This window comes from Cuculus canorus, chromosome 13 (assembly GCF_017976375.1).
Source record: "Cuculus canorus isolate bCucCan1 chromosome 13, bCucCan1.pri, whole genome shotgun sequence".
NCBI lineage: Eukaryota > Metazoa > Chordata > Aves > Cuculiformes > Cuculidae > Cuculus > Cuculus canorus.
The window spans coordinates 5,212,335-5,240,317 of NC_071413.1; the positions used below are offsets into that span (position 1 = coordinate 5,212,335).

Sequence of the window (27,983 nt, forward strand, 5' to 3'; positions counted from 1 at the left end):
CACACACACATGCACAGGAGCACACATGCAGTATAATCCATGCTGCATCTGCTCCCTGGGGCCTCCAACACCCTGCATCACTCTCCTTCCACCCCACAGTGGACCGTGTCCCCGCTGTGATTTGTAGCCCTTGCTGCAGCCATGCTGTGCGCTTACCCTGGCCAAAACCATCGCCAGCTCCTGCTCGGCTGCGCTGTTCCTCCCCATCTCCCTGGGCTTTTTGCACATTATTCAGTGATTCACGGCTCTCCTATCATGCTGAGGTCACTGTGAGCCCCTGGCAGTCATCCCTGCCCCTTCCTCCTCCCACCTTTCCCCCCCTGTTACGGGCTGGGTGTTGCAGGTGGAAGGGCTCTTCCCCAGCGGTTCCAGCACCCCTTCCCTTTCCCTGTGCCAGGGCCTGGATTGCTCAGGATCTCCTGGGTGGGAGATGCTCTGGGTTGGTGAGTCCAGACAATATTTATTTCTGATATTGTATTTATTCTTCACTTCTGCAGAGAAACAGGAGGAGCTCTTGGTGGAGCGGGGAGGTGGATGGTACCGAGTCACAGCAGTCAACAGCATCCCATGGATCCTACCAGTGATGGGATCCGTGCACTGCCTGGGGCTCTCCCTCTCTATGAACCAAACTATGGGGAAATCCCTGAGTCCATGGGAAAAGGCAGAGAGGTGGCAAAATTGCCTGGCATCACCGCAGCTGGCTGAAGGCAGGAGTTTAATCTGAAGAGCAATTTTATCTGGCGATAAGTTGCGCGTGGCCTGAGGCAGAGCTGGAACAAGGAAGAGCATCCAGAGAGGCAGAGGAAGGCAGTAACGGGAACGAGGATGAGCATCCAGACAGGCAGAGGAAGGCAGTAATGGGAACAAGGATGAGCATCCAGAGAGGCAGAGGAAGGCAGTAATGGGAACAAGGATGAGCATCCAGACAGGCAGAGGAAGGCAGTAATGGGAACAAGGATGAGCATCCAGAGAGGCAGAGGAAGGCAAGGTAGGAGAGCCAGGGTGCCTGGACAGACCTCCCCACCCAGGCAGAGAGGCTCTGCTGGGCCAGCATCATGTGCCGAGACCCACTGAGGGCCAGCGGGGCTTGTCTGCTGGGACCAAATTAGGGTGGATGCAGAGGTGTTTGTGCTCTGTTTTTCACCTGCCTCCCACCGCTTACGTGCCGGATAAATAGAGCAACTTTGGCTGGCACATGCCTGCCGCCAGCACTGGCAGGGGGGGCAGCCCTGATCCCAGGTCCCCCCAGCATTCATCCCACATTTTGCTTCTAGACCCAGGGCTGCCCCAAGCCTCCTGCAAGCAGCACTTGACAAGGACAGTGGCCCTGCAGCTCGGGCTTCATTCAGCCAAAGAGGAGCCCATGTGGGACGAATCCGACTTTTATTAGACCAGTAAGCCCAGAGCTGCCGCTGCTAATCACTGCTGGTACCTTGTCAGCACTGTGGTAGAGGGTGCATTAGGTTGGGTAAAAGCGCTGCAGAAGCTCCTTCTTGTTGACTTTCCCCATCTGATTGCGTGGGATCTCCTCCACCACAATCAGCTCGGTTGGGATGGTGTACGGTGCCATGGTGTCCCTGCAACGCAGAAGTGCAGTCCGTTATGGGTGACAGATGAGCGCTTCCAGCATCTCCATCCTACGGACTCCGTCCTGAGACCTCACAAACACTGAGTGGTCACACTGTTCAAGTATTTCTGTGCTGCAGAAGATGGGAGGGGCTGGAGAGCAGCTCCTCTATGGGATGAGTTGTCCTGGAGGCTCCCACAGCCCTGAAGCCCCAAGCAGCCCCACCTTGGGCTCCCACCCATGTTCCAGGAGCCCATTTAGGTTCAGCCCTGGCCCCAGCCACCTCCTGAGCTATGCTGTGGGGTGCCCGCTCCCAGCTTGTCTCTTCAGGGACTTCAGCCTTGTGTTGCCAGCAGCTCACCCCTGGAGGGACACCTCAGAGGTTGGAGCTCACCTTCAGCTCTGTCCTTTCCCCTTTCTCCCAGGAGGACGTTGGCCCCACACCACAGCTCATCTTTGGCCCTGTTTTTTTTCCCTACCTGAGATCCCTGGTTGCACCCTGGGCATGACTTGTCACTTGCTCTGTTTCAGGCTGGCAAAGGACTCTGTCACCCATCTCTGGGCGCCCCATTCGGTCCCATCGCTGAGGGCACTGCCTGTGCCACCCTGCCCTTTGGGAGCAGCTGCCTTTGCTGGCAGCCCTGCCACGCAGCACCGGGGGCGCTCACTGAGCACAACGCACCCCTAAACACCCCCTGCCACCCTTGCGAGGGGGCATGAGAGCCTTCAGCAAGTGAGCTGGAGGCAGGACCTCGGAGGTATGGACTCATCGATTCTCCCTGTTAAGAGACGGCACGGGAAAACAGCGCAGCGGCGTGATGGGTGCTGACCCCCTAAGTGTTCCTGGTGCTGATCCCCGAGACCGCAGGTGAGCCACCTCCCTGGCGCGTGCCGGTGACTTGCCAGTGATGCCCAGCCACGTGTTCTGGCCACAGGGGTCTTCCCACTGCGGGAGGGAGTCTGAACGCCGAGAATTGTCCCCGTGCCCTTCGCAGAGCACAAAGCGGGGGCTCTCCTGCCTTCTGCTGCCTGTGTGTCACCAACCTGGGGCCATGCCCGGCTCCGGCTGCGTCCTGGTACTGACTCTAATGCGAGATGCCAAGTCTGCTGAGCCCTTCAACCATCGCCCAACCCACCAGCACCCCCTGCCATATGGATGCCTCTAACTCGGGATGGCGCCTGTCGCCGGGAAGCACGATTGGAGGCGAAAGCCGCAAAATGAATCACTCTGAAGAGGGACATGTGTCTCCTGCCAGGGAGTGCGAGAAAAAGGCCAAACGAATGTAAGTGACATGAAAAATAAAGGGGAGAGACAGGGTGAGAGGGAATGGCAGTGGGGGGGGACACCAGAGTGGTGCCTGGAGCTTGCAAGGCAGGGAGCAGGAGCATGGATGCGTGGCCAGCCCCTCTGACCTTCCAGGAGCTTTTGTTTGGAGGGCTCTTGCCCTTGTTCTGCACAGGCAGGAGGACAGTGTCGTGTCTGCCCACAGAGCTGCGGATGGCAATGGGGAGGGGGTGCAGGGACAATGACCTGGTGGGAGGGGGCAAAGCGCAGCCCCCTCGCCCCGTGCAAGGGACCCCCAGAGCAACACTTTGCAGGTGATCTGCAAAGCACAGCCATGGGCGGTGGTGGCATCGACAGGGTCTGGCCCTGGGGACTGGGATATCTCTCTGCGGGTTGTGGTAGTCCTTCTAGGTCTGCATGGGGGTAATGAGGGCCATGAGATAATGGAGCAGGGATGAAGGAATCTGATAGAGTCACCAATGTCTCTGCCACGGCACGGTGGAGATCTCCCTTTCCAATTCTTCATCACTCCTTAGGCCAAGGAGGCTCCTGGATGGAGAACCCCAGTACCGACCAGTACAAGCTGAGTTTGGCCAGGAAGGGGCATCTCAGCTTGCACGAGGGCATCAGTAAAACCAAACAGAAGTGGCTGGTGGCCATGGGCTGCCCTAGGAGGAACGGGAGTCCCAGATAAGCAGCAGCCAGAGGGTTAACACGTGTGCACAGTGCAGAAGGAGGGATAACCTGGCAGCGTCTTGGCCCCTCTGCCCCAGCAGCCACCCTTGTGGGTTTGGTTTCTTTGTTTGCTTCTCTTCCCCACTACGTAACTGTTTAATCAGAGCAGCAGCCGGCCAGCTAGCGTCTCCCTTGCATTTGCTAAATTGCAGTCCCCCAACTGTGATTTTTGCAGATCCAGGGGAAATCTTTAATTGGCTGCTGCGGAGCCCCTGATGAAACAAGTGCTCCTGCCGCTTACAAAATAGCACCAGCCTCGCCAAAAATATCTGCAGCCTGAAGGAGGGAGTTGCCAGGAAAAGAAAGAAAGAATCTGCTATTAAATATTTTGCTAATGGAATACTAGTTATAAACCCAGTGATTCTGCCTCCTGGCTCCTGTCTGCTTACCCACCCATGGCTGATGCCCGAAACCTCAGCACTGGCCGCTCTCTGACCGGTTTGAAAGAGGAGGCACAGGTTTCCATGCTGAAATCTTGCAGGACGGCAGGTGGGTGCTCTGTGCCATGCTCAGTCGTACTGCAGTGACACCATGTGAGGCCCATGAGCTCTGGTGTTCCTCCCCACCTCTGAACCCTCTGGGATTAACTGGAGACTGGGCTGGGCCAGCTTCCAGTAGATAAGAAAGCAAGCAAGGAGTCACTGCACTGGGCAAAAGCTGAGCAAACGTTCTTGCTGCTGAGAAAATATGAAGCTTCCCCTGCGCTGGTGCTTGCTCCGTGCTCTCCATCAGCTGCGGGGCTCGGGGCTGCTGGCAGCACTGCTGGCTGCGAGGAGCTCCTGCCGCTGCAGGGTAAGAGCTGCTTGGCCACACAGCACATATGGTTTGTTAAAGGCACTTTTGGGGTGAAAGGCGCATTTATTTCCATTATCTCAAGTGCTTGGTGACCTCCTGGTTGGAGCTGTGGTCTTTCCTCCATCCCCAGAGCCTGAGGCACTACGTTGCTGCCAGCCACCCCTTCAGCCCTCCTCTGACGTGTCCTCATGAGGATGCTGCGGGCTTTGAGCCTGCCTTCCTCACGCTGTGCCACCCGCCATGCACCGCTCTGGGGCTTCTTACCTGGCCCAGTCCTTCAGGTCCTTCACAGACAGCATCTCACCCTTGCGCAGCTGCACGACGGCACTAACCCGCTGGCCCCAGACCATGTCTGGAGGTCCAATCACGGCCACATCTGCAGAGAGAGAGCAAAGGACTTGGCCTGAGAAACCCAAGTGATTTCTAGAGTCAGGGGTGGGGTAGAAAACGGGCTCAGCACTGCTGGCAGGTGCACGGAGGCGCGGCACGTGGAGGAAGATGCTGTGGGATGTTAGTACAGGAAAACACTGGGGACTTTTGTGCTGACACAATTTCCAAGAACAGAGCTTTTCGCTAAGGAAGAGGCAGGAAGACCCATAGTTTGAGCAATTTAGAGTCAACAGGGAGGAATATGATGGAGAGTGGTGTGGAGCCAGGGGCACCACTTCCATCCCCTCGTACAGGGTCACGCACAAGGGCAGGACAGATTTAATTATAGTCTTCATTTCCAAAATCAGATGAGATGAGAGCTGCTGCTGGCTCGGCACCCGGCTGCAGGCTTCACCCGTGGGAGACAAATAACAGCGGGCTTTAAATGCAGCCTGCTCTTCACTTGGATTCAGCCTTGCTGAAGGGAAGGCTGAGAAACAGACTCCAGGCACGAGCCCTTGGGCAGCCTCGTGTCCAGGGCTGTTGCTAGAGTCAGGCTTCCATGCACCATCTGAGGCACAGCATGGCACGGGGACCAGGGAAGAGCAGCGTACCTGTGATGTGTGGGTGCGCGAGCAGATGACGTTCCACCTCCAGAGCACTGATTTTGAACCCCCCATTTTTGATGATGTCTACTGAGGTGCGGCCCTTGATCCAGTAAACACCATCTTTGTACGCTGCCGTGTCTCCTGAAAAGCAAAGCGGGCTCCATTAGAGGCCATCCCCTTGCTTCTCCTTGGACTTTCCCGCAGTGCAGGCGTGATGCTGAGGTGATGCCCCAGTCTTGCGCTGCGTCCGGCTGCCTGTACTGGCACACGGGGAGCACCACGGACACAAGCATCTCTGCAGAGATCTCAGGGATGTGGTGTCAGCCTTCCCCACCTGACATCCCGCTCCCACGGACATGCAGAGGGGAGATAGATACTGCTTTTTCTGTAAAGGAAAGGAAAGAATAAGGCTATGCACCCAGAAGCCCTTTAATATGAAAGCAATGAAAATAGGAGCCATTGCTGCAGGTGGAGATATTCTCCAGCACGCCCTCAACGTGGACCACATGCTACGGAAGGTCTGGCTCATTTTCTTCATTTTCTTCCTCGCAATCACCAGTCAAAGACCTCAGTTGTCCTGCCCTGATAGGACACGACTCCTCCTGGACCTGTGCCATCACCAGGGCTGCTCAGCCCCCACCACATACTCCCCAGCCTCTTCTTTGTCTCGCCTGCTTGCCCATGCCAGCAATGAGACACCCACTTCCAGCAGCCCGCGAGAGCCACGGTGAGTCTTTTCAAGCATCTCTGGCACATGCTCCGACCACAGCCACCAGCCCCTGCCACCCGCAGGAGCAGCCCTTGCTCCGGGGACTTCCAGCAGGTAACAGCACAGCTTGCGCAGGGGCATTTCCCCCACTCCCGCGTGGCTGCTACTGATACAAAAACCCGAAGGGTGACATTGGGAAGATGAGACCATCCTAAGCAACGTGTTGGAGCCAACCTGTCCTTTCTGCAGGGGAGGAAGGAGTGTGGCAGGTGTGATCCGGTAATTAGCTGCTTGCGCCGAGGCTGGGAAGATTGAGAGGAGAGGTCATGTCAGCACAACCTGGCTAAATGCTTAACAAGCTGGTGCACTTTGATAGCTACTTAAGATGATTACTCACATCCTGCTAATAGAGCCTTTGCCAACCAGTGGGTGAGGGGGGGGCTCGGGACCTCGCATTTCCATTTCAGAGCCTTGATGGCAGCACCAGGGGGGCCCTTAGCTCTTCCCTGCATGTCAGTCTCCATCCTCTCCTTAATGATACGCGCTGCCATTGTGTCCACACACCCAGCCCGCTCCCCGCTGCGGTTTCACTCGCACACCTCATTTCACTGTTGAATGGAAAACTCAGACGTGGAGATGACATGGAGACTGGCAGCGGGGAAAAAGCAGCTTCCAACAAAGCAGGGTGAACTGGCACTTGTGGGGCTGCAGGAGTTCCCACACTTGCTTGTCTTACCCTTCGTCCAGGCACGTATCCAAAATACAAGGAATGAGGAGCGCCCAGGGTCCTGGATCCCAGCAGCCCCGTGGCTGGGAGATCGCTGAGCCAAGAGGAGCTGCCAAGCCTCTGCTCTGGGAGAGAGCTATGCAAGGAAAATGCCGAGTGCATGTTGGCCCAGGGAAGCGCATCCCCATTGCCAAGGACCACATGCACCCCAGTCCTCTCCTTCAGAGATGAGGTCCGCTCTCCTGAGGGGGCTCAGTGTCACCCAGCAGAGGCGAGCACACCTCACTGTTCACATCGCTGAACCTCTGCCTCACTTGCCTCCTTCCCAGTGCTTCTTCTGGTCCGTCCGGTGCTGCTTTGCAGTGTTCCTGGCACACTTCACCGCCCAGGTGCCGTAGGACATGTCCACCAGCTGTGCAGCTTTACAACACCCCATTCTCAGCTCACCTCAAGCTCATCACGGAGGCTGCACGGGTGTGTGCAAAGGCAGTGAATGCCCAGAGATTTATGGTGTCAGAGCAATGAAATACCAGAGTCCGTTCTGAAATTCAGGCTGCTCCCCGAAAGAGCTCTGTCCCCGCTCAAATTTCTGAGCAGCTCATCTTGCTCAGTCCAGCCGGGAAATGATTAATTGTTCCTGTATTTGTCTGCCTGCCTGTTGGCACTCTCCTGGATGTGGAAGGCTGTCTGGAATATTTCAAAGTTGTGGGAGAGTGTATAACTCGGGCTCTCTGGGTGCTTGGCTGCTCGGGATTGAAAGGAATTCATGACTGCTGTGATAAACTACCTTCTGCGCTTGGTATCACTGTGGCATGTGTGACTGACACAGGGCTGGAGAGTGAACATTAATTAAAATGTGGGACTGGGGGACCAGAGAGCCACAAGCTTTCAGCAGGGAGATCAGGAGCTGCTTATTCATACAGAGAAGAGAAGGAAAGGAGAGGGAATTCAGACCTGGTTCAATGACACACAGTTCCCGTGTTGCTCTTCAGGATTTAAACACACGAAAGCTGCCCCATTTGCATTTTCCCCTGCTCTGTAATGAGGATAACAGTCCCAAGGAGAGGTCCAAAGGAGAGTAGGGTCCATGGGGCAGACCTGGGTGGTGGCGGGTGATTTCTCTGCACCAAGGTCTCCCGAGGTGAAAGCTGAAGTGCTCTGTGTCTGCCCAAACAACTCACCCCAAAGCACAGCGCTTATCTTACCATGAACAAGGACTGAAATCACATCCCTGTGTGCCCTCAATTCTGTTGCAGGGCTGGTTTCCCTGGAGCACATTTGCAAAGCAGGGGCTTGTCTCTGTCCTGCTTCCATCCTGCCGTGCATGGAGCCCGGGCAGAGCGCACGCGCAAGCCCCAGCCTTACCTGGCCTCAGATCCTATTTCCAGTGACGGAAGTCTCCGTGCTTTGCTTGTGGCAGAGGGATTTCAGGGCATGGCTGTCCCGTACTGAAACACCTGGGCTCCCAGCACCATGTGAGTACTTAACCCACCCCTGCAAGCTGTGCTGAGGCGCTGGGTGCTCCTGGAGCCCAGCGCTGGAGCAGGGTTGTTAGGCTGGGTGGCAGCTGGAGTCAGGCTGGCTGATGGGCAGCCTGCACCAAGAGCTCTGCATGGCCATCACCCGCATCCCCGTGCAGCCATCTCCTGCCTTCCCCACGCTGGCAGGAGCACAAGTAGGATCTGCTCACACCTGCCCATGGGGACATGCCCTGTGCTCAGAGAAGTGCCGCTGCCAACTGCAAAACTGGCTCTTTGAAGGAGACACGGTCCCCGAGCTGTCACTCTCCCAGATGTTCCCCACGCAGCCAGGGACAGCAGGAAAAGTCATTTCAGATTGGGCACAGAGAGGGAGGGGAGAGCCCCTCCTCGCCACTCACCTTCCATCCCTGTGCTCCCCACAAATGCCATCATGCTCATCACGTGGATCCCTCCAGCCCCGTCAGCAGCGCAGCGCAGCGGGTGGGTAGTATTATTATTGTGATTATTGTGACCTGCTGGGACGAGCTCTGTAATTTCCCCCCGTCTCTTTCTTCCCGTCTCCACTCTCCCGTAAGCCGAGCATCAGGGTCTTGCTGTCACTTCCCGTGCTGACAGGATGGAGCACGCTCCAGGGGACTGCTGTCCACCGAGGACAGCCACATTACCCTCTGCCCCATGCCATCTGCTACCAGCCGAGCACATCAAACGGCGTGTGTGCCGGCACATCCAGCGCAGCAAAGCGCTTGCTGCCTCCCAGGCCAGCAGGGATTTCCTGGGCCAGTGAGACTAGTTAAAAGGATGCTGCCGTTTGCTTAATGACTCTCCCCCACATGCTGCCTTTAAACAGTGCTAAGAGCATCATTTCCAAACCTGGCACTGCACCAAGGGCCTGTGGCAAGGGTTGTGTCTGTCTCCGCAGACTTCCCAACGTCCCCGTCCCCTGTGCCCGGTGGCGTATGAGGTATCCCCCCCAGCCCCCGCAGGCAGCCCTGCTGCTGGCATTGGGCTCTGTCACCCACCCCGGTTGCCCCAGCTTTTTCTGCTCCGATACGCCGGCTGCCACCTCCAGCAGGGTGCAGACCACGGTGCTCCTCACCCTGTAGCTTCTGAGCTATTTGCCAGCGCGGGCATCTCCTCCCTGGCTGGCAGGGGCAACAGCAGCAACAAAGTGGAATTCTGAGCTGGGAACAGCGCTTTCTCCCCATGAGATGATGCCACTTCCCAAACCATGTTTCTGCTGACCCTCCTTTCCAACCAGCTGTGCCCGTGACTCCCAGAGAGCACCCAGCGCAGGACAAGAGGGATGCTGTGGAAGTGGTTCACCAGACAGTAGGTTCAGGACTGTTCCTGAATCACCACCTCATCTTGTATGAAATGGAGACAACTGCCCTTGTTGTCTCCTGGCTGTGTCTCGCCTCCGTGCGAGCCTGCAAACACCTCAGGACAGGGCTCACACATGTCCAGCTTGGCCGGGAGTCCCAGCGCTGCTGTGGCTGGAGAGGAGCCTGAAGATATGGCTCATCCTCTGGCCACACCAGCCTTGCATGCCTCTGGAATTGCCCAGTGCTACTCTGGTTTCAGGGGACTGACATGAACTCAAAGCAGTGAGACAATCTCCGCTTGGGAATGGTGAACCCCAATAGCACCCACCACTTCTCCATCCTCGCTCCCAAAGCCTATCCCTTCCTCCTCCCTCCAGCACAGGAATTGCCTCGGCAGTAGGGTCAGCACAGCCGTGCCTGTTTTCAGATGCTTCCTGCAGCACAGAGACACAAACAATATTTCTGTCCTTGCAGCCAGCTGCGTGGGGAAGGGGATTTTGGCTGATGAGAAGATTACGGTCTCTGACACTACATCTCCGCCTCTGCTTGCCCGGGCCACCTCCAACCAGGCTCCTTTCATCAGACAAAGCAGCCAGCGGCAGAAGCCTCTGTCACACGTGGCTCAGCTCCGGTGCTGCGGCGCAGCTGATGCTGCCGAGGCCATGGGATTATTGTTTCCCTGACAGCAGCCGTCACCGCTACCTTTGGATTTGTTTCAAGATGCTCAGTGGGCATCTGTTCTGTGAAATGTTAAAGGCTCTGTTGAGCTGCATACTGAGCAGGCTCCTGCGCTGGCTGAGCTGAGGGCGGGCTGCACTTCGCTGGAGTTTCAGACAATTTTATATATATATATATTTATAGATAAAATCATAGAATGGGTTGAGTTGGAAGGGAACTTAAAGATCATCCAGTTCCAATTCGCTTGCCATGGGCAGGGACGCCTTCCACTGGATCAGGTTGTTTAAATCCTCATTCAACCTGGCCTGTTATAAATCTCTATCAAATATATTTAATACAGAATATTATTATAATATTATAATACAGAATATTATTGTAATATTATAATATTGATATATTTTATATATTTTCTACAACATATATGATATAGTCTCAATTATACATTATATATAATATATATAATTTTTATAATATATATTTACAGAATCACAGAATCACCAGGTTGGAAAGGACCCATTGGATCATCGAGTCCAACCACTCCTAACACTCCCTAAACCATGTCCCTCGGCACTTCAGCCACCCGTTCCTTAAACACCTCCAGGGAAGGCGACTCAACCCCCTCCCTGGGCAGCTGTTCCAGTGCCCAATGACTCTTTCTGTGAAGAATTTTTTTCTGATATCCAACCTGAACCTCCCCTGACGGAGCTTCAGGCCATTCCCTCTAGTCCTGTCCCCTGTCACTTGGGAGAAGAGCCCAGCTCCCTCCTCTCCACAACCTCCTTTCAAGTAGTTGTAGAGAGTAATAAGGTCTCCCCTCAGCCTCCTCTTATATATATATATATATTTAGACTAGACATAAGGAGGAACTTCTTCATGATGAGGGTGATGAGGCACTGGAACAGGTCTACGGACAACCCTTGCCAATGGCCACCGGACTGTAGAAGCACACCTTGCCCAAACAAACTCTAAAAGCACACACGCTGCATTGAGACCCTATTTCCAAACTCAAAGCCCAGAGATTTCTGCAATGAGGTTCTTCAAGTTGCAAAATACTTCTTGCAAAGATGAAAAGGCCCGTGTGATTCCACCACTGCGGTCTTTAGTTTGCGTACCTCCTTCACAGAGCAGAGAGACCGCCCAGTGACAAACAGGGTGCCCGAGCTGCTTACCCAGGATGGGCTCAACAAGAGCCTCTTTGCTCTCAAGAGCAGAGCTACAGGAGCAAACCTGCCCTGAAATTCCTGTGCCAACACCCTCACCCACGGGTCAGCTTGTTCCTGGCAAACACAGCACTGTTTCTACACCAAAGGTGTCATGAGCAAACATTTGAATCACCTACTGACCAACAGAAGTGTTTGGCTGCCGAAACGAAATGCTGAGCAGTTTGGAGAAGCTCTGAGACAGCAGAAGTGTGCAGGAAAAATGAGGTTTTTTTCAGGTAAATCATAAGGAACGGTGACTTCAGACCAGTTTAGATGCAGAGCTGGGACCGCCTTAGGATCTATCCACTGGAAAAACACAACGACCAGGGATAACATTGCCCTTGTAACGGGTCTGGACTATTTGGCTTCATTAAGCAAACACTTCAGCCCTGCAAATGGGTGCTGAGGAGAGGCACCCGGGAGCTCCACCCTCAGAGGAGCGCCCCCAGACACAGCCACTGCCAACATACCATCCCTGCTCACCGAGGACAGATGTCACTGGGATGCCTGGAAGGATGGCAAGACAAGAGATTGTTTGGTAACAAGTGTCACCAGCTTTGTGGCGATGACTGTGTCGCCTTGTGCTGCCACACGTCAGCTTCAGCTGCCGCTCCGCGGAGCCGAAAGCTGGCACTCTGAGAGCAACGCGGCACCACACTGGCTTGCATATCGTTACATGGCCTTTCCTGCCTTCTGGGGGGGTCCGTTTCACCATCCTCCCCTATCCCTGGGTGTTTCAAACATCCCAGAAGAGATGTGGCAGGCGCTCCCCAAGAGGCTCGCCGTGTTCCCCCCCCAGCAGATGGGAGGCAGGACAGCACACGCACACCCAAGGACACATGCCACAAGGATTGCAATCCAAAGCCATGGAGTTTACCAATGCCGTGAATAAAGCGCGGCGTGGAAGTATTAAACTGAGAGGATTTTGCTGTTTGCAGCTGCAATATGAAAGACTCACACAGGACCTCCCCGGCTGCATTGCTGGGCAGGACTGAATCTGGGCAGATTCCCAACGGGTAATGCTTGGCAAGGCAGCATTTGTGCACATCATCAGCAGGGAAAAGCAGCAGGGAACGGATGCCAATGCCTTGGACTTGAGTCCAGACTCAAGCACAGCCATTCCCTGCATCCTGCTCAGGCACCGGCAGCGTGGAGAGGACAGCCTACGCTCAGGCCAGGTCCAGCCTTCCCGGGGCCACTTCCAAAGGAAGACAGAAGCAGACAGCGTATGAACACTTTGCTGGAAGCACACAGGAGGCATGAGAAGCATCACGCACCGCTGTAGTTTCAGAGAAGAAACCATCAGCCCTGCTTTCTGTATTCTCAAATCTACCCCAGCTTGAGGACTTGAGCCCTGAAGTACAGGAGAGCCGGGACACCCACGACTGTCTCTGCAGGACACCCCACAGCAGCAGGGTCTGCGAATGCCCCTGCCGTTCCTGTCCACAATCACATGGTGCTTCTGCAGTGCAAGTGCCACACAGCAGAAAATGCCAGGAAATAGCAAAACATCCCTTTGAAAGATAATCTATTTTGTTAAGAAGAAAAAAAGTGGATTATTTTTACCCCCTCCTGCCATGGTGGCAGCTAATGGTCTCATGGGGAGCTCCAAAGTCTTGATCAGATGCTGTGAACCATCCCCCTGCATGGGGCACAGCCCTCGCTCGGGTAAATGGTGCTCTCAGGCAAGGATGGGCTTCGCATGCTGCCTTCACCCACCCCACGGTACCAGCTAAGTGATTTACTCCTGGTGGGAAGTGCTTGCTGACCCAGCAGGCTGGAGCTGCACGTTTAACAGTTTCCTGGCTGCTGGAGTGGCTTTTCCAGGTTTCCAAAGTGCCTGCAGAAACACGTGGTGGTGAGGGTCTCCGGGCTGGAGCAGTGCAGGGGTGACTGGTGGGGTCTTCCCTGTCAGCAGCAGAAAGGGGTTTGAACACTAATATTAATTAGATCTTTTGCTGTTAAGGAATCATTCCAGATTTTGCAAATTAATTCTTGGCTTTCAAATGTTTCGTACAGAGCCTTCAGCCTAGTGCTCATCAGAGAACTGGGCTCCAGAGCAGGAACTTCTCAAGCCTGCTTTTTCAAGAGATGTTGACCTTCAGGGACTCAGGTGGCTGCTCAGCCGGGGATGGTCCCCCAGTGCTGCCCGTGGGAGGGGCAGGATGACAGGGGACAGCCAGCAGACCTCCCCCAGACTCTGTGTGCCCCAGAGCCCCTGGACAGTCCCTGAGAAAGCGTTCTGACTGGTCACACACCCTTGCCCACAGCACAGATGGTGGCCCACGGCTGTGCCTGCAGCCCGGCTCAGGACCAGCGCTGCTGTTGTAGGGGCCGGATCAACGCCACCACCACCGTAAGAATCAGCATTGGCTGCTCCAGCTGCACTGAGCAGAAAACCAGCCCCAAACCAGACCTGTTCCCAACGACAGGCAACTGCTGATGGGCTCTCAGGGGGAGAGAGGAGCGGGATGCTGCTCCCCACCCAACCCAGATCCCAGGCTCCTGGTGCCCTGCCAGCACAGCTGCCCCGAGCTCCTGGCCCTGCTGCCATCCTGCTGATGCTCCGCTGCTGCCAGGCTTGCCACCGGCTCTTTTGGGACCCTCTGAGCCTTCTTCTTCCCAAATGCCAGGAGGAATGCCCTGCTGTCAGCTGCTGTCCTGGAACCATGATCCCTCATTTCCAGAGACAGGAGAAGGAGCAAGTCCTCCTGCATTCCTCCACACTGCCTGTACCTGGAGAACCACCGCTCTTGCTGAACAAGCAGTGAGCGTGTCAGAGAGAGCGACAGGCTCCCAGCTGGCAGAGCCCGGGGAAGCTTGCAGGGAGGCAGTTGGAATAATCAGTCTTTGCCCTTCTCCGGTGCCTTTCAGCTGAGGATCTCAAAGCACACTGATCCGGAGACTAATTAGGCAGAAATGGGAACAGCTGGCAGGACAGCAGCAGGATGCGAAGCGGCCTCGCTGCTCACACTGCAGAGCAGTGGGCAGGAGGTTGTTCATCCGTCTCTGCTCTACCCTGGGATTAACTCTTACCTGTCTCCCACTTCCCTGCAATAGCTGTTGATGCTTCTGGTCCGTCCCAGGCTGAGGCAGAGCTCACTCTCTGGCAGAGACACATTGGTGATAAAGATGAAGATTTATCTTCCAGACAGCATTGTCCAACAGTCTGGGCAGGCAGTGAAGAGCCTGAGTCCTGATTCTGATACTCACACCAGTTTGGAGAGCAGAACTGAGCAGAGCCTCAGAACTCTGGAGGCTGAAAACTGCTTTGCCTAAAGAGGGCTTTACAGGAGCTCCTCTCAGTTGCCAGGCTGGGTTCCACCCACCCAGGGCTCAGCTGAGGCTTGTGATGGCCACCCTGCCCACTCAAAGGCAGCTGTGGGACCACAGGTCCTCCTGCCTTCGGGTACAGCTCTTCTGGAGAGGTTGAGCAGGATCAGGTTCCTGCCTGCAGACTGGGTCCATCTGAGCTGTTACACGCGGACCACAGAAACGCTCCTTCCCAGTCCGAGCGCCAAGCTTTTGGCTTCAGGAGCTTCGTGCAGCAACGATGCCCATCACCTCACATGGATGAGCGCCTCTTTTCATGGGTTTCAGGTCTCCGTGCTCTTTCCAGGGCAGTTCAGTGTCTCACTGGTCTCCTGAATATACAGACATTATTTTTTTGTAGGTAAGGCAGAGGACTGGGGAGCTGCAGAGTGACTTGCATGGCAGTGACGCTCCTGCAGCAGCTCCTGCCTGTCTCCCCATCCATCTGCGCTCCCGGTGCAGCTCCCAGCCCCAAGCCCAATGCTCAAAGAAATGGTTCCTTTCCAGTGCCAGAGGTTCTTGTATTTAAGAAAAGCCACGGGAGGAGACGTGGAGTGGACAAACGATTAGAAGGCAAGTGCTAAAGGCCATCTAGAGGAATTAGATAATCTGTTCTCTCTGCGGCCAAGTGCCCACCTTGATAGGCAGAGGGATGGGAGACTCTGTGATAGGTCTCCGTTACGGACATAAACCTTTCCCTTCCCCCACGCAATGAAAACTGCATCAATAGATGCCCCATCTGCTCACATACATCACACACTTCACTCCAGTTTATTAGCTGGAATAAATCATAAATATTTCATTATACATCAACGACGCTCGACTCTGGGAAGGCGCAATCCATCACCTCGACACTCCTTGCGACCTGCCGCCATGCAATAAGCTTTCCAGTCTATTAAACAAGATTGATACAGTGTGCTAGGATGGACTAGGGGAATTTATTTATGGAGCACCGAGAGAGGGAGGGCACTGAACGCATGGTGCCACACGGGCAAATCAGAGCCACCCCCCTTAACCCCTTGGATTGTGCAGCCCAACCGGAAAGCCCCAGAGCAGAAAGAGGCAGAGCCCTCCCCTGAGCATTGTGTGAGGGAAGAAGATGCTGTGGAAAAGCAGAGCCCAGGCTGAACCCCAAGGTGTTCAGGTCTGGGTGCGGGACACCAGGATTCTTTTTGCAAGGAAGGGGAGCCTCCTCTCCAGGCTGGAACGCACGGATGGATCAGGAGCACTCTGGCAGAAAGCTCCCACCTCTGCCCTGTTCAGCACGCTACGCTCATCATCACAGCCAGGAGAGCCCAGTACCTGCTCTTCTGTGCTAGTGCACAGGTTCCTCCATACCATGAGAGCTACGTGTGCCCAAAAATACTCAGTGTAGTGCCATGATTTTGCTACTTTTTGTAGCTGCAGGCTCATTTTAATGTCACACCTTCTCCTTTACTTCTGCCTACTGTGAAAGCAAACACGTTCTCCAGCTCAGTAGAGGCCATCAGCAAACAAAAGAGACCTTCCCAGTGTACAGAACAAACACAACACCACTCTTCAACCGCCACCGTGTCCTGTCATGTTGGGCACTGCTATCTCTGCTTCACCCTTGCAACCTTATTGCAATGGCACTTGCCAGCAATGCTCCCACGAGCTGTTGTTATCTTCCCTCCATCAGAGGTGCAAAGATGAAGCAAGGATGATGCAGAGCAGCTCTGAGCCAAGCCTGGTACTCTCAGCCCCTCAGCTGCTGCTCTTTCCATGCTGGAGCTGACGGAAAGCCAAGCATCAGCCCAGCAAAACCATGTTTCCTCCATCAGGGACCTTGCAGATGGTTGCAGATCAGCTCCCAGCTCAGGAATCCAACCTTATCTACCTGACGGACACCTTGTCTCTGCAAGCCACATCTCCCTTGAGGAGCAACAGCACCACTGCTGCTAGTAAACCTCTAGTTGAAAATTGGCCGTGCAACCGGCTGATGAGTTACCAACGCCCGATGGATGCTCAGCGAGATGCTAACCTGGTACACGGTGAATCTGGAGCCTCTGCGCCGTGTGCTGCGCTGCTGGGATTGATTAGAGGCAGCCTTGCTCCTGAACGGGATTGACACAGCCTCGGCAATGATGATGTATGTGTACATATCTATTTAATGAAATGCTAAATGATAGGCTAAATAACAGAAGCAACTTTAGCTTGATTTATTGCATGGAAATGAATAATGTTTGTCGCTGCAGTCAGCCATCTTGGCTAAGAACAGAGGTTACAAGCACAAATTGTACCTAATTAACAGTAATTAGCACTTCTGATATTCTGGATTTTGGCTCCTTTGCAGAGGTTGGTTGCGTCCCAGCTCACACAGGTCACCTGCCGGAGCTGCCGAGGGCGAGTCGCCTGTCCCCACTCACCCACCATCCACCCCAGTGCTTCAGCACACACTTACTCTGAAAACAGACTGCTTTCTCAGGCTCACTCCACTCCTCCTCTGCTCGCCCACTGCTGCCTCGTGCCCCCGACCGCTTCAGCAGGGAAACACAGCCGGAAAACCCTGGGCTCCTGGCATCAAAGTTAATCAGAACCAACCCCTGATCTCATACTTTCTGCAGGTTCTTGGATCCTCTTTTGAGTTACAAAGGGACCTGAAAAAGTTCCTGATCCAGGGTGTAAGGTTGAAATCTCAAATTTCTGGGTTTTGCACACCTTTTTCACCCTGTGCAGACCGCAATGGTGAGCCCCGCTGAGCTCCCAAAGACTGGTGTGCTGCTGCCTCCAGAGCTCGTCATGGCAGTGGAGCGGCTCTTCAGGGTTACTCAAGTCCATCCTCCTCACCTGATCACCAGGACCAGCACAATACCTCCCCTGGGCTCCCCAAACACAACAACCAAAACGAAATGGGCTGTTTCTGCACAGGCACGGGGCTGCTCCAAGGCACTGCTCCCACTGTGGTGTACCAAGGGTTTGGTGTAGCATTAATAAAGCATCAAAGGCTCCTCAGGGGGAGAAGGAGAGTCTGACGCTTCCTTTAAAGAACATACACATACTAATAATGCACAAATTATTCATGAGGAAACCATCTTTCCTTCCCCAGCAATTTCCAGGGCTCCTGTTTGCTCAGGTGCTGCCTGGGTGCAAGCGTGAAAGCCCTTCCTAGCGACCCAGCCTGGCCCAGCAGAGCCACTGGCACCAGCTCTTCACTGGGAGAAGTGCTGGCACCACGCTTCTCGAGCCGGCAGCTAGCCTGGCACCAGCAACCCCCGGCACAGCCCCGCGTATACCTGTCTCCCTGCCAAAACCTCCAGCGGAGGCAGGGAGCGGAAGAGAGGAGAAGAGCTCAGCAGCTGTAGCTCAGAGATATGTCCTGTGGTTGCAAACAGGCAGACCAGCTTGGAGAGGAGCCGGCTGCTCTCCTTGCAGATCCCGACAACCAGTGCCTGGTGTCAGAGAGCCCGGCGAGCCCTGGTGCTGATGCTCTGCAGGGAGGTGATGGGTTTCCTAGCAAATCCCAGCTTACAGCCTCCTCAAGGTCCAGAGAAAGCTCTGCTTCAGTCCCCTGGAAGGGAAAAGCCCTTCACCCTCCAGTCAGACTGAGAAGCCGCCCCGAGAGGTCTGGATGAGGATTTACTCTCCAGACACAGGCTGTGCAGCCACCAGGCTCAGCCAAGCATGGGGAGGTTTGCTGTTGCCTTCAATGTAAACTGCCTGGAGGTGGTGGGAGTGCTGGAGGGAGGTGCAGGCATCCAGAGACACTGATTTAACAAAGATGATACCGGTTGTTCCCATGCCTCCCCTTAAAACAATATCAGAGAGTAATAGGTGGCTGTCACGCTTTGCAGGCCACCATCCACTGAGGCAGAGCGAGATTTCGACGCCGTTACAGATTTTTACCTGCGTGAAATCTGGAGGTAATTTAATGGCTCACGAGAAAGGAAATAAATCTATTAGAACGGAATCGCTGTTTGTTTACTTATCTTGCCATGAACATCACCACGAGCAGCAGCAGCAGCAGGTGTATGTGCAAGCACCATTTATTTACATAATAAAATTGCCAAGTAGATTTGTAGCTCAGGGGCATCCTTGCCTCTCCGTGCGCGTGCCTAACTCCCATTAGCACTAATGGCAGGCGCTGTGTGCTCAGCAAGCAGGGAACAGACCCCCCAACTGCCCTAATGGCTGGTACTAAGAGATGCAGGGATGCAGACATCCCAACGTGTCGGTTCCTCTCCCTCGACTCAGTCAGGGGATGGGAATGGCATCACAGCATCAAGCTGCTTTGCAGCCCTCCCCATCTGTGAGAGCTGTCGGGTCTGCTGCGGAGCTGCCTGTCGCCAGGAGAGAGCGGGTCAAGCAACACATTCCCCATTCTCAAAACTTCACCAGAGACCCCTGGAGCATCCAGCACAAGCTAAAAAGAAAAGCAGTAAAACCAGCCCCAGCCTGGAATGAATTCCTGTCATGCTCTGCACGGGGAAGTTTGTTTGTATTCCGCAGGCAGCAGCGCTGAGCCTGCTGTCAGAGCCATGCTGGGAGAAAGGGCAAAACCCTGCCGAGATGAAAGAATGTGAAGCACTGGTACAACCTCCCCTGGCATTTACACCTGGAAAAAAAAAATCACTGAAGGGCATCTCACAAAGAGCTGTGCTAATAAGGCGCTCCTCCCCATGCTGTGTGGCTGCGCCGGTGGAGCGGGAGATGAAGTGATGCAGGGAATGCTGGAAGCATCTCCAGGTATCTGGGAGGGAAAAGCTACAGATAAGACAAGTCTGATTTCAACCCAGTAATCCTGAGCCATGCTTTCCCCCACCTCTGCATCCAGCTGGGGACAGGAGGAGTTTGAAACTTGCTGCTGGATACACAAGGAGTGCAGCCACCTCATCTTGGCTGATAAATCAGCGATACCTTCCCCTCACAGCTGTATTTCTTAAAGGCTCTCAGGCCACAGGCCAAGAAGCCAGGATGATGCTTGCTGCCCCCCATGCTCTACCCAGGTCTACCCTCATGGCTTGCTTGCACATTGGATTTCCTTCACTATCCTGACATCCGTTCGGTGCAAATTCGCCATCCATGCTTTGCTCTACAACCCCACCACTTTGAGCGGGCTCAGGCCACCACGCACACCCGCCTCTGCTCCCAAGAGGACATTTCTCCTAGGGGACCTTGAGTGCTCTGCCTAGCACAGGAGAGATGGCAAGGCAGTATTTAGGCAGGGGCAGATTAACCTGTTACATCACTTTGTCCTGCTGCCCCTCGCCTTCATGCAGGATTCACCCCAAGGGTGCATTTTCTGGTCACCTTTGTTTTAAAGAACTGATGTTCCAAAGAGAACAAAGTACAGGAAAACACAGGAGAGGAAAGATGTAGGTTAGTTTTGGTACATTTTGCATGAAAATAAGCTGTAACTCCAGCCATGGGACGGCACCAGTGAAGCTGTGCTGCACTTACAAGGCAGGCTCTTGGTCATAGACCAAAGTCTGGAGTCTTGGGTTCTGCAAACAAAGTCAAGGCTGAGGGATCCCCAGCAGGAGCATTTCTGATGCCTGGTCCTCATGCCCATGCTGACTGGGATGGGCAGGAGACGGGTGTAGAACATACATGCATCTGGTGGCTTCCTTCTTTGTGAACTGCGAAGCTCACCCCATCCTTGTCACCGTTTCACGTTCCTTCACGGACACCGGGGACGCTAGGTGAATGCAAAGGGTTGGTTAAAGGCACTGGTGTTGGCAGCTCTCTAAACCCTACAGATGAATAGAGCTGGAAGCTTCAGCTTCATCTGCAGACACGTTAGGGGAGCTTGGAAAGCATCATCTACTAGATCCCCTCCAAACTCCAAATGCTTTCCTGCAAGATGGGCTTCCCAGCATGCCCAAACGACCAGCAGGTTTTGGCTGGCAAATAAAAGGCTCATCTCCATCTCATTGTTCCAGGGCCTCAGAGTTTGCTGCATATGGTCCCTGCTCCAGCCCTGGCTCGGGTTGGCATCAGATCCCCTTCCATGACATATGCCAGCAGACAGAGTCCTGGGCACCAGCTTTCAGCCAGCAGAGAACAGAACCAAATGGATTAACAGAAAACTCAGATCTCGGCAGAGTCTGGCAGCATCCTGGGTCCTGCCTGTCCTGGCAGAGGTGCTGCACCTCATTTCTGGGTATGCTCTGCACATGTAGCTCAGCATGACCAGGAGCCTCTCCAACCCTTCAGCACATCACAGGGCTGCAGGACAAGAAGCAGATGACGCCTCCCTCACCCCGGGATGCTGCACACTCTGCTCCAAGGCCATCATACTCCTCTAATGGAAAATGGCAGACAAACCAGCCAAGCCTTTAAATGTTTCTGCAGCCAAGACTTTGCAGGTTCACTCATCATTAGCGGGAACTCATGGGGGTCTGATATGACACAAGTAGGCTGAGCGGAGGGAGCCCCCCCATTGCTTATAGCCAGAATTACCACAGATGGGTTTGCCCAGAGGACAAGCCAGAAAAGAAAAAGGGTAAGTAAAAATGAAAAACTTTTTTTTTTCCACATTAGCATTTGAATATTTACAGAAATCCCTGCAGATAACAAGATAAAAAAGAAAACTCAAAGAGTGATAAATAAGTAAATGCTCCAAAGTGTGGCAGCTCAGCTGAACGCAGCTGCACTCAGCTGGTGAAACTCTTAAGAGCACGGTAACCACGCGTGCATGGCTAAAAATAATAATTATAATAATAAAATCATGAGACTAAACCCCTGTGCTTTGGCTCCTGCCCTCTGCAGAACAGCTAAGGAATCAATGACACCTTAACTAAGGACAGCATTACCTCTTCTCTTCCACACAGTGACCTGTCCCCATCTCTGGTGAGACCATTTATTAAATAAAGCAGAGATAATGATAGGAGGCTGTTGACTAAGACAGACAGTGGTGGATATGAGGAAAGATATCTGCTTTAAATTGTTTGCTTAAATATAGAGAAGCCTACGCTTTTGCTTAGAGCACAATACCATTAGTTGTAAGTAAATATGTTCTCAATTGTCTTGAGCGAAACCCAGAGGGATGACTCTTGTTGAAAGTAAAGAGCCTGGAGCGATCGCGTCCTTGGCTGCTGGCTGTCAAAGCCAGAGCCGTACAGTTCTTCTTCAAGCACCTTAAGCAGCCCAACCTACAAACCTCACCACTTAACGGCTCTTGGACCACGGTTGTTAAATCTCATGCCTCACTTTCTTGTGCTGGGGAAGGAAGGAAATCAGGTCCACCAGATCCTTGGCTTGTCCTACAAACTGTTATCAATTTGTGCAACTCCCCAGCTCTGGAGAATGAGGTCCAGCCCCTCTGCCAGGGGCAGGCACGACGCAGGATGCTCGCATCTCACACAGATGTCAGGACTGAAGATAAAGCCCATCACCACCAAAAAGCATACCCACGGCCACGGGAAGCAGCCTTTCCTAGCCATGTGCTGCTTTAGGGGAATCTCCTGGTGTGAGATGCCAGACAAAGAAGCCCACCAGGACACAATGAGTGTGTGCAGCAGCCGGGAAATGGACTCACAGGACCATCAACGGCAAAACCTGCAGCGCAACTGCTCAAGCACCCCTGCTGGGCAGCTCCAGCTCTCTGCCTCGTCTTCCCCCAGCCTCTACAAGGTGAAGCTCCTACAAAAGCTCTGAGTGAGCGAACAAGCAGATTAAACTCCTGCCAGATCATTGCCAGAGTGAAATCTGCATCCCAATAGCTGAGCACAGTAGTTTGAATAGGAGGCCAGGCAGCAGCAGGCTTGGCTTGGCAAGGGACTGAAGAGCAAAGCACAAACAAGTCTGTACCAAGATCACAACTCTAGTTTGGAGCAGCAAGCTGCCAGTCCGGCATCTGCAAAGCTGAATGCTGTTTGGATTCAGGGTGATGACTTCAACATTCAGTCTTCATCATTACTTTTCCCTACCCTGATGCTGCCATAGTACAATAAACCCACCCCTTCAGTCAATGCTGTAGACAACTCTCTGCAGCGTTTATCCTTCATGCTGAAGAGGCTTTCCAAAGCCCCATGGTCACGGGGTAATCGGTGACAGTAAAGACACAACAAACATTAGTCTTTGTAGTGACTGAACCATAAGCATGGATCAACGAAAATCCCTGGGGCCCCATTCCAGCCGTACTCAAAACAACACAAGCTTTGGCCGTGCCTGCAATGGGGCCATGGTCCCATCCTCTGCACAACTGCTCAGGGATCTCGCTCAGCTGATTTGATACTGACCTTTCCCTATGGGGTTTTTAATTTTGCACTGGAGGAGACTATTTATATAGCAGTAAGTAGCCACTTGAAAGAAAACCTTGCCAATGACCTGACACCCTCTTCCAAGTACCATGAGAAAGATGACTGTTCAGCCCATTTCTTTACCACATCCTGCGCTCGGTCCTGCTCTTCCCCTCTTAACCCACTTGCCAGCTTGCAATTCTCCTGCTAGACCTTCTGACAGGCTTGCAGAACTCAGCTTCACATCTCTACAACATAACCCAGCTGGAGCTGCGGGTGGGACTCCTTACATCAATCCCTGGGATGAGAAGGGAAGAGTCACTGCTGGCCGTCAGAGCCTGAACAAGCCCCTCTCTGTTTAGGATGCAAGAGCGGCGCTGCTGTAGCACAGCTTGAAAGGTAAAAGCAAATAGAGACTGAGAGGGAAGAGCCTGGCTTTTGGAGACGCCGCTGCCTGCTGTTCCCACTGACTCTCAGCTGGGGTGCAATTGCTCCATGCCTCTGAAAATTGGACTCCGTGTAGCAGAGGTTCTCAGACAAGGAAAGGGTTGGCATCCAAGATGTTTGATACAACTAGAGCAGAGCTTTGTGGAGAGTAAACACATTCTGTGCCAAAAGCTGCTCTCATTTACAGCTACAAAAATCCCAAGTCACTCTCTGAATTGCTGAAAACATCAGTCTCACAAGCAGTCAAGGAAACACAAGGGTTTCATTTCACTGTGTCCTGATGACCCTAAGACTTCCAGCCATCAGGCAAACCTGGCAATGTTGTCTCCCCAAGGAGGAAGAATAAACACTGAGGCAGGAAGCAGAAAAAGTGAATTCTCCTTCTGTAGAGTCAGAACCGTGTGTGTGCGTGTGAGAGAGAGAGGAATATTTTGAGATTGTAAAGAAATCTTTACACATGGCTGATACAGACACCATGCCATCTTTATGTTTTTACTTCTACAAAGACATTTTAAATAAGGGTTGGAGAGAAATGTGAGTCCAGCAGACGCCTGGTCTGGCTTCATCAGAGAACCTGCCAGGTCAGTGCCTGCAGCCTCTGTTCCTGTCCCATGAAGATCCAGTGGGATCTCCTTCCTAAAGCAGCCCGTGGAGCTGTGTTTGGGGTACACTCAGCATTTTTTGGGTGTCCTTTCACGATATTTGTGGGAATGTGGGTCCAAGTTATCAGCCACCAATGAAGCGGGTGAGCTTACCTCCTCCCTGCCTCTCACCCCCACTGCTTTTCAGCACTAACACTCAATCACAGACCCGGCAAGCAGAGACAGAGCCTTGGGAAATACTCGCTGCCATCCTGCCCGACTCATGAGTTTAAGCCACGACAGACTCTAAAAAGAAGCTCCTTGGAGGGAGCCAAGGCTTCCTCCGGTGGGCTTACTGAACCAGTAAGTCACATCACCTGCAACGCATTATAATTAAGGAATTGTTTCTTTAAAAATAGAATTTGCATTAACTGGATTTATCACTGGGAAAGGCACTGCAAACAAACAGAAAACCTGCAGATTAGGATGCTAATTACATGCATTTCTATTTATAATCTGCCTTGATCAGGCTAAAGTATCTTCTGTTTCAGGTGTCAGTGCTACACCCATGAATGTAAGCAATTCCCTCGGCAGGGAAACACCTGCTTGTCTCTGTGGACAGGCAAGTGACAGGGAAAAAACCTATGCTGGAGGGATGGGGTGTGCACCATTCGCTGCTTCTCCTGCCCCTTCTCCTTGGAGACCAGCCTGAGAGGAGCAATGGGTTGTGTCTGGCCAAGGATGACCTGCTCAGGGCATTTCCTACCAACACCAGATTTCTCTGAGCTGGAAAATTGCAGGCAGCTCTACCTTCCCAATAAGAAGTGGTGGTGTGGAAATCTCCAAAGAGCCAAGGCTGGGAATGGCAAGGATCTGCAGCTGGTGCCAGCAGAGCTACCCAGCTATGCACTGGAGAGCTCGGTGTGAAGAGGACAGATGGACAACAGGAGGTCCCTGAAAACAATCTGAAAGAGTCACTGGGTTTCTTCCCTTGACTGGGGATTCACGGCTGCAGCAAGAGCGAGTCCTATTTCTGGAGCAGCCTGGGAACTGCGGGGCTGAATAGGATGCTTCCAGCTAAGCCAAGACTCGTCCTTGGTGCCCGAGTTTCTACATGACAGTGGAAAAGCCTGAGCTGAGAGAATGGCATGTTCAGCAAGCACAGACGCACAGCGTGCTGCTGACTGCCCAAGCTTGGCAGCATCCGAAAGCCTGCCAGAACTGATGGGTGCGTCTCATTTTCCTGATGATGTCTTATTCCAGATTAACAACTTTTTCATTTTTCCCCCCTGGAGCTCCCTCTTTGACTGCAGAATATCCAGAAGAAATAGAGATAGCAGGTCCACCTCATTTCCCTTCTAAAGCTTTCAACGATGGCGAATGGGAAGTCTTTTGGGCCATTGGCATTATTATTAATGGGAGCCTGGGGGGTTGTGACTTGCATAAAAGGATCCGGCAAACACTCAGTGATAAACCAGGACTTAGCAACGTGAAAAACACCTACAAGGTTGTTTTTTAAATGGAGCTTAAGGAAAGAAACTTAAAAAGATACGAGTCATCATTTTGAAACGTGCATCAAACAAGTTAAATAACTCTTACTTTCTTAACGACATATTAATCAAAGTGCATTGATTCTTGAATCAGATTCTACTACCAACAAGCTTTCTATCTTCTCCATCCTGCTGCATGCATTAAGAGAGTTTTATTCTGACAGACACAATATAGCAATCAATAAAATCTTATTATATGGAGCTGAGATACATGGATTTGTTGCAGGATTTATGCACTACTTTCAAACCCGGTGCTATTTCATGTCTCAGCCTTAACCTGTAATTGAAAATAAATCTCCCTGAATACACCAGATTCTAATTTTCTGGATGTATGGGCAAATGTGAATGGAAGCTGGCCTTCCCTCAGGGAGAAGGCTGCTTTCTGATTGTCTCACTCCCCCTGTGCACACCACTGTATTGCCAGATTCCTTCGGAGAAAGCACCCTGCCCAGTCCAGTGTGGGCAGAATAACACAGGGCAAGTGGGGAGCACCCAGGCACTGCGCTGGGTAACTCCATCACATTCCCGAACTCTCTGTCCCCTTCCTCACACCTCCAAAGCTGCTCGCTGCCTGGTGACTGCTGCCTCCTGGGCAGAGATAACATAATTTGACAGTGCCAGAGCCTGACGACACAAGCATCACAAGGCTGGGACAGATGAATAAAAATCAGGGAGCGGGATGACCAGAGAAGCTGGTGTTTGCTGCTTTCCTGCAGCTCCCAGGCTTTGCTTGGTGATTGCTCTTAGAATCATAGAATGGTTTGGGCTGGAAATGACCTTTAAGGTCATCCTGTGTAATGCCCTGCAATCAGCAGGGACATCTTCAACTCGATGAGGCTGCTCAGAGCACCATCCACCCTGATCTTGAATGTTCCCAGGGATGGGGCATCCACAGCCACTCTAAGCAATCTGTCTCCCACCTTCATCATAAAAAATGTCTTCCTTCCTTATTTTTTTGCTTCCATCTTTCCTGCTCAGCAGCGTGTGAGTGTGCTTGGAGATTGCCCCTCACCTCGCAGGGCACAGGACAGCTGGGAAGGTATCGCAGCGACACGAGACAGACGGCCGCAGGCATTTTTTCCTTTGGGTTTGCCTCGGTCTCCGAGGGCTCGGTGCTGCTTGGCTGTATAACAGCAGGTGGATATCCAGTAGTTTCCCTGGAAATGGCTGGAGGGCACTTTGATCTAAGCAGCTCTGTCAACAGCCTTAATACAATAAAAATAATCCAATTCACTCGGATGGAAATGAGAGAGACAGAGAGATAGGCAGACAACGGTGCATATCGGAAGGAAAAAAAGAGGATGGGAGCAACAGTAAATCACCTACGCAACACCACAAGTTCAGATGATTCTCAAAAGAGCCACGATCTTGAATTCATCAAAAAGTCACCGCAGCATCATGCCTTTTTGTCTGCTTTTTTTCCCCCATAACACACAAACATACTCATTCCTTCTTAAGTGGAGGCACAAAACAGACACACTTGCAGAGGCTTCCTGCGTAGCGCACACAGTGTTTGCTGCTCGTTCTGGGGAAGGAAACACAAATTTGCAGTTGTTGCACTAAATGCCTGGTCTGCCCAAAGATTTCCCTAGAAACCGAGCGGGGAGCACACTGTGGAGAGAGTGCTGGGGACCGCAGGCCACGTCGCTACTTTTTGTCTCCTGACATGGAGGGAATGGCAATCCCCTATGCTCAATATAAGACTGTTTTCTTGGGGAAGACAATTTCATAGGAGAAAAGGGGATTTTAATAGAGGAGCTGTCAATCAGAAAGGAAAATGATTGCTGCCATTAAGCACTGACTCTTTTTTTGGTTCCTATACTTTCTGAACCCTCCTCCTCAGTAACTCAATTAACAGCAAGAGCAACCACAATCGGAGAACCGGCCTGAGGAAAGTACTGGGGACATAAATGACCCACAGCCAGAAAAGACTTAAAAATTCAAGATTCCTTTGTCAGCCTTGCGTTGTGGGAAGCAGGCAAGAAAAGCACACGATGGACCACTTCAGCAGGCGTCTTACAAGGTGTGAGCATCAGCCCCCACCCTGGGGGCAGGGCACTGGTGCTCAGAGCAGGCAAACCCCATGCAGCAGATTCAAGTTAACTCCAATCATAAAACCAAAGGAAGGAATGAATTCTAGTGACTCTTGGCTTTGTGTGTGTAAACTCTGAAGTTGGACACCCAGTGAGAGCCCCAAAGTGATGATACTTGGCAAAGCCAGTAGGATATTCCACCTCGTGAGAGGGCACCAATGCATGGGAACGGTATGCACACAACCCATGTTCACTGCTCGGCGTGTGGAGACATCACACCACCTTCTGTTTAACAGTAGAGCGAGTGTCAGCTGCAGGACACCCCTTCCACGCACCCCATCTCCATGCAGTGCCACCGCAGAGCAGTGCCCTTCCAGGGAC

The 27,983-nt window shown here is 52.9% G+C and overlaps 1 protein-coding gene across 5 annotated transcripts in view; it reads right to left on the reverse strand.

The window, feature by feature from the left end:
- Positions 1–612: 612 nt before the first annotated feature.
- Positions 613–27,983, reverse strand: part of ACSF3 (acyl-CoA synthetase family member 3) — a 65,235-nt gene continuing 37,864 nt past the window's right edge. For all 5 annotated transcript variants that reach the window (XM_054078536.1, XM_054078537.1, XM_009563173.2 and 2 more), the window contains 3 exons: positions 5,366–5,500; positions 4,647–4,758; positions 613–1,577 (listed from right to left, as the gene is read on the reverse strand). In XM_054078536.1, the coding sequence (XP_053934511.1) occupies positions 1,460–1,577; positions 4,647–4,758; positions 5,366–5,500 (365 nt within the window). In that variant the 3' untranslated portion in view covers positions 613–1,459. The remainder of the gene's footprint in view (positions 1,578–4,646; positions 4,759–5,365; positions 5,501–27,983) is intronic.